Source organism: Electrophorus electricus, chromosome 12 (assembly GCF_041902795.1).
Source record: "Electrophorus electricus isolate QZ-2024a chromosome 12, ASM4190279v1, whole genome shotgun sequence".
NCBI classification, from domain to species: Eukaryota; Metazoa; Chordata; class Actinopteri; order Gymnotiformes; family Gymnotidae; genus Electrophorus; species Electrophorus electricus.
In genome coordinates, this window is record NC_137508.1 from 13,930,994 (window position 1) to 13,937,508 (window position 6,515).

General features: G+C 42.6%; 1 protein-coding gene across 9 annotated transcripts; it reads right to left on the minus strand.

Annotated features, from left to right (window-relative positions):
- Window positions 1–703: 703 nt before the first annotated feature.
- Window positions 704–5,960, minus strand: LOC113585917 (uncharacterized protein C6orf118). Of its 9 annotated transcripts, none has more exons than XM_081724779.1 (11): window positions 5,806–5,895; window positions 5,416–5,588; window positions 4,690–5,300; window positions 3,919–4,041; window positions 3,569–3,628; window positions 2,969–3,081; window positions 2,813–2,872; window positions 1,305–1,536; window positions 1,120–1,173; window positions 881–942; window positions 727–799 (listed from the first exon to the last, which is right to left on the minus strand). In XM_081724779.1, the coding sequence occupies exons 3-11, from the start codon at window positions 5,290–5,292 to the stop codon at window positions 754–756; spliced, it is 1,353 nt and encodes a 450-aa protein (XP_081580905.1). In that variant the 5' UTR covers window positions 5,293–5,300; window positions 5,416–5,588; window positions 5,806–5,895; the 3' UTR covers window positions 727–753. The 9 variants fall into 9 exon arrangements, with proteins under 9 accessions (XP_081580908.1, XP_026879517.2, XP_081580905.1 ...); XM_081724777.1 differs by having other exon boundaries at window positions 4,690–5,305; window positions 5,806–5,894; XM_081724782.1 differs by lacking the exon at window positions 5,416–5,588 and having other exon boundaries at window positions 704–795; window positions 1,347–1,536; window positions 4,690–5,305; window positions 5,806–5,960.
- Between the last annotated feature and the right edge of the window lie 555 nt (window positions 5,961–6,515).

Genomic DNA, 6,515 nt, shown 5'->3' on the forward strand with positions numbered 1-6,515 from the left:
CACCCCCTGCTGGTCAGGTCATTCAGTACTGATAGGCTTTATCTTCTACTGAAGACAACTTTGTACCCTCTGCCACAGTAGGGATGTATCCTACACAACTCGTCACATTCTATTTTCCAGTGTACAGAAAACATATAATATGTAACTTAAAAGGCAGGCACAGAGATAGTAAACAATACAATTTAGCAGTGAGCTGCACGCATCACAGTCAGAAAGTGCTGCCTGTCCTCTCACACTGTGGTCAACAAATGATGTGTGTCACATCTGTGTGCAACCCTGTTTGACTCAGACACTGTTTCAGATGCTGTTTATGTGTGACTTAATGACACTGTAGCTGATTAGAAAACCTGTTGAGGGGACCAGGTCCCACGACTGGGGAATGGATGAGAGATCACTGGATAAATCCCCCCCCAAAATAAGGTCCCTAGGCCAGAAGTCTGGCTGGATAGACAAGAGGAGATGAACGAGAGAGAGACAGAGACAGAGAGAGAGTGAGAGAGAGATGCAAGTGACAAGACAGCCTACAAGGGGGTTGTTGGGGGTGCCCTTAAATGAGAACTTTTGTAAGTCGCTCTGGATAAAAGAGTCTGTTAAATGCCATAAATGTAAATATAAATGTAATATAAATATAAATGGGTTGTCTGGTAACCATAAATATCCACACAGTCACTAAAACATTTTTACCAGCAGACGGTAAGAGAACGGAACACTGAGACGAGTTCAGAAGGCTGTAGACTTTATTAATGGATTAGTCTAATGGTCTCCATTCAGCATGCTCCATATCTTCTGTGAAGCCTGCCTGAAAAAGAGCAACAGTGTTCTGTGGTCTTTCCTGGGATGTATGAAGATGACAGTAAAAGTCCACTAAGATGATACATACACTTTCGTCTCCTCGCTGACTTTTGCTCTGTTCATCACTGTCAAGATGTTTTGTTCAAGAGCCTTCAAAAGAACGAACCGATACACTTTGATCCACATGACTCACATTTCTGGTTAACAGTTGAAAATTAAATCAGAACTCCTTATGAGTTTGATATGGAATTGACAATGTCTATTATTTATACATATTGACAGAGTAGCTTAGATCAAGCTTAAAATAGGATGTTTTGTATATCTTGCCTTGTTGGCACTCCTGAGATGCTCATTTGAGGCTATGAGACGCATGATTTCTGCCTGGACACAGAAACAGACACTTCTGCATTTAATCTTACACCATGCACCATTAGCCATGAACTCTGTTCATACTGAACAGAATATAACATTATACTCTGCTGGGGTGTTGAATGCAAAAAAAGGGGCGGCACCTTTGTGTCCCTGATGCACCCTTCCATAGCGTTGGTAGTTACCGTGGACACCATCGTCTCTCTGATCTCCTTCTGCAGCTCCTGCACCTCCTTCCAGACTCTCCACACCTGATGTCTCATGGGCTCCAGCTGAGCGACTGAGGAGATGGTGGCCTCATTCTGGTTCAGATCTGGGTTCTCTACATCAACGGCCGTGAGGCCGGACTGGCCAAGATGAGGGCCTTCTGACCTCCTGACTCATAAAAATAAGCACATTTAGTTTTGAATGTAAAGCTCTAATAAAAAGTTCTACAGTAATTCCAAAATATATATAATCTCAACTCCAGAGAAGTGGTTCCCATACCAGTGACCACCTACCGGATGGGAATGGTATTGCTCATGGACATCAAATTAAAATATCACCTTCTAAGTAATTTAATAAAATTTGACATGTAATCAGTTTTGCTTCCATTGTCAAACATATAAAATGCCAGAGTCTTTTGTGATTGTTTTCTGTACATTTCTGCTGTTACAACATCAAAAACTAGCATTTCATTTTGACAAATTGACAAATTCCCGGTCTTATTTACAAACGTATCCTTGAATTTAGCTTTACCTGGAATTGAAATGTTTTACCTTTTGGGGGTTACTGGTAGGACAACACCCTGATTCATAAGGAAAAACGCACTCATGGATTCGAAAGTAAAGTTCTATACAAAGTTCTCGTTTAGTTCAGAGTTCTGGTATAAAAATCACTCGAGAGCGGCGATTCCCAGCGACTGCTGGCCCCTGCTGGGCTGCATAGGTATTGCATTCAACAATAAATCATATTCAACAAGCAAAACTAAAAGAAAATAAATCATAAAGATCACGGGGTGTTCACAAAAAGGGAAACTTAAGTAGTTAATTTCGTGTTGTTAATATGATATTGTGGCATTCACAGCCAATTTCTCTAGTTGGGGTCATTCATTACTCTTAACCAGCTTCACTAACAAATGACACTTCTGTGAAGCGACATAGAATACTGTTAATTTAACAAAAAATCCTGAAATTAACATTTTGGTTGTAAATATGATCTGCTGAAGTTTTTTTCTGGCACAGATAATGGATTAATTTTTTCATGACACCAGGCCATACTGAAGCACAAAATAACTTACCAGCCAGTTCCACAAATGAAAAATATTAATATAGTGATGTGTTCACACGAACCAGTGACGCTGAATTAACGGTAAAACTGGTTGCAACTGGTTGCATAATCTGTGCTCTTCTGTTACTGTGTGCTTTTGTGTTGTCATGTTGGAAGAAGCAACAAGCCAAACACCCCAGATATGTCACACACCGATTCTGCATGATACATGTCGAGGAAATATTGATTTTAATATCAGAGTCTGAAATTGGAGTGGCTTGAAAAGACTCCGTGAGGCGTCAGCATGGTGTATGTGGTGAAAGCCCTCAAAGACTTTGAGCTTCCTCAAGCTCCTGTTTAGTTGGAGCAGCTGGTGAGTTGGAGAACTCCTAGAGCTTTGTACCTTTCTTCTGTTTGGCTTTCCAAGGTTCTGGCTTGAGCTTCTTCATACTCTGTTCTGACTCTGGATGGAAAAGAAGTGTTTTTCATATAAACACTCTGAGCAACATGGGAGATTCTCCCATGTAATTTCGGTATGAAAAGAATCCTTAAATGATACCTGTCATTTTCCTGCAGAGCTGCCCTGGCCTTCTCCTCCAGTGAGCACACTTGCTGTGTTGCTTCGTCTAACTTAGTTGTTTTTAGGAAGTCTTTAAGGGGATCAAAAGCAGACTAAACGCACACATGCACGTGTGAGCACACACACACACACACACACACACACACACACACACACACACAATTGATTCATTATAAAAATGAAAAACCTATTTTGAAAGGTTTTCTATTTTATATAGAGCTGCCATGCAACTACATTATGAATATTCTGTACATAATATGGAAAATACAAGTCTTTGGTAAGAAAAATGAAACCAGAGTTTAAACTCCATGTGTTTTTGCCTATTTCACAAAACTAAGTGTCTAAAGGCCTTAATATGAACTGCCCAGAAGCTTCCATAACAAGCTTTTGCATTTGCTGTCACACATAATGTGTTTATTGTCTTTGGCCACAGTCTTGTATTATTATCTAAAGCCATCTTCTACTGCAATATCAAAAAATGCCTTTCACGGCAGAAAATTCCTGGTAAATTAAACTGATCAAACTCCTTATTTACAAATGTTCCTTCGAGATTCAGAATATGAAATGCAAGGCCCTCACCATATCGTGGAGGGATGACTGGTTGGAGAGAACTGAGTCCAGGTACAACTCATACTCTGTCTGAATAGAAGGGAAAATAACTCAGAGCAGTTGCCTATATTAATGCTAAATTTACGTTCTGAAGTTAAGAACTTTCACGTATTACTGGTTTGGTAGCTAAAAGATCAACTGGCAGCATCATCACTTACATAAGCAGTACTACTTAAAGCCGTCGCTATTGGTTTAAATGATTCAAGGGACATACAACCGACAATGAAGCTTGGTATGAGGGTACGAGTCTGCTTGGCGAGACCTGCTTATCAGTGGCTAGGCACCGTGTGGGGTGTTAACAGCGTCTCACAGTTTCTCACCTTGATCTCTCGGAGGGCTCCGGAGAAAGCGGGTGTGTCGTCACAGACGTCACTGAAGACGCGGCTGAAGGCGGAAAGGCGTTCGCTGACAGGGCCCCTGTGGGCGGCGAGACGACTCAGCTCCTGACACATACGCACAAACAGCGTCCTCAGCGGCAAGTTTACATCAGCACCTTTCTGCTTCCTTTGTGCACTGAGCCACAGCCATTTGGCCAGGACTGAAACCTACACTTGTATAGTTAACGAATATGATGGCTTGCTGCACATTTATCTAATCAAAATGAATAAAAAAAAAACCAAAAACAAACACCCCCCCCACCAGCAACAGCCAAAAAAAGGCTTTAAAAAGGTTTAAAAAGGCCTTGATTTGTTTTGCAGTGCAGTTTAAGCCTGGTACTAATAATTTTGAATCTCACAAACTTCCACCTTGTACTGCCCCCTGTATTTAGTCAGGCATCCCACCTCACAGTAAACTGTTTGTGCATATGTATGTAGCATTTACATCAGGATCAAGGTCTTTGACCATTTGTATATTTTCTTTCTTGGACTTTCCTGTGTTTTTGTGTTTAGTTGCCATCATCAGCGAAACCAGCCTCCATATATCATCAAAACACCATGTTTGGTGTTTGGCCTGAGTGATATGTTCCGGCTAGGGTGATGTCAGACTGAATCTGAGGAGCGGAGTACTGCGAAAGCTCATGAGACGCAGGAGGGTTGTTCCCAGGCTAAGCGAATCCCACCCCAACTGCAGAGGCAGCAGGACGTGCTTACCTGCTGGAGCCTGCGCTCGTGCCTCCTGGCAGGCTCCTCGACGCTCGTGCTCTTCCTGGCCGCCAGGTCCCGCGTCCTCAGGACCTGCCTGTCGAAGAGCCGCCTCAGCCGCAGTTCGTCTCTCCGGCTGGGCGTGGCCAAGGGTCTCTGCTCCGTCTCCATGCCGGATGGACCTGGCTTCACCGGAAAGAGCTCCATCGCATCCGGGGCCGCCCTTGTCTGCTGCTGCGCCAGCTCCGTGGCCTTCGATGGGTGGCCCCCCACTGGCCCCCTGGCCCCTGCTTGAGTTTGTGGCTCCTGTAGCGTTGTGGACATGGTGAAGCTATACAAGGCGTCCGTCATCTCTTCCACGTGAACTTCTGTCATCTTCCTTTCCCGGAGACAAGAGGGTGGTGACGGCTTGCATGGGCCCTTGGACCCTTCCCAGATGGGCTTGACGGGCCGGGACAACAGCAGCTGGGGAGAGAAGCAGCTGGGACCCAGGTGCCCTGAGCTGTAGGTCTGGATGTCAGCTCTGTGCGCACTCTCCACACCCAGCAGGAATTCCTTCTGCTCGCGCCGGAGGTCAAAAGAGCTCAACCTTTGCCTTCCTGATAGGGGCATGCCTCAGGCTGCACTGAAAAAAAGAGAAAAAAAGAACATTCGAATGTTAAAATGTCAGGCATTTCACTCTCGAAATTTGGCTCATAGTTAGTCAATGACAGTGATTCTGAACAGTGAGATTACCTAAAATCTAAAGGAATGATGTCTGTTCAAATAATCTTTGAAAAAATTAAAATGCAGCATAAAAAACCCGATTCTTTCTAACGTTCCAGTTAACCTAGAAATGTGCAGGCCCATGTCGTAGATGCTCAGTTCCAATGCAAATTTCGCAATTTCCATGCTCTGACGGCCCAAACCTGTGCAGTGCATTTCAAAGAAAAGTTTCATGCAAAGTATGACCGCATTGTGTAACGCAAAGTAACCCACTCTGTTTGCCAGTAGGCTATTATACAATTAGCCTACAGTAGCCCGTGTTACATTGGGGTTAGTTTGTAGTAATTTAACTAACACTAGAAAATTAGACATTCGTATTGCTTTATTTTTTAATTCATTAAAGTGGGATAACCAAAGTACCTTACTGTGTGTGATCCGTTCAATGTAACACCCGTCAGACAGGTCTGCTGAAGGGGACGTTTCTAACGCAGGTTGCTAAGGCAGAGCGTCCCACTAAACGTCCGCCCTGTTCCCGGTCACTTCTACATCACGTGAGAAAGGTTTCAACACTCTAATGGCGACTCGACTGCGTCGTCTAAATGCAAATGAACAAACATATTCCCATTACCCAATTATGTATTACCACTTTTTTATACTATTGTGTGCTATAATAATTAGAACTAGAATACAACAGAGTATAAATAATTACCATTGCCTAAACCACATATGCTTCTCAAACAGCTTGTCAGTAGCAGTAGTCTGTTGTGTATTGTCAGAAAAGTACCTATTATATTTACACCTCCGTTAATGTCTTATCTGAAATGAAGGAAACGTTCTCCTACATTCTGGGGCTGTTTTGAAAGAGCTGCATGAACTGTTATCTCCTGTCACAACAAGAGGGAGAACCAATGAGTCAAAGCAATAGGCGTAAATTTGTTAATATTTGTTATCACTTTCTATAAGTTTATTAGCTGCATCACTGGATAGAAAATATTTAGATCACTCTTATTTAATATCTTATCCGGTAGTAGGATAAAATTTCCCTTGTTTGTTTTTATTTTTTATTTTTTTGCTTATGTTAAGCTAATGTTATTTTTTTTTCCTTTGGGGCACGTCAATAAACTAAGACA

Coding starts and splice junctions, on each gene's coding strand:
- LOC113585917 (XM_027023706.3), bottom strand. CDS start 5,292: ATGCCCCTATCAGGAAGGCAAAGGTTGAGCTCTTTTGACCTCCGGCGC. Junction 3,082..3,568: donor AGTCATCCCTCCACGATATG/GTGAGGGCCTTG, acceptor GTGTGCGTTTAG/TCTGCTTTTGATCCCCTTAA. Junction 800..880: donor GTCAGCGAGGAGACGAAAGT/GTATGTATCATC, acceptor GCTCTTTTTCAG/GCAGGCTTCACAGAAGATAT.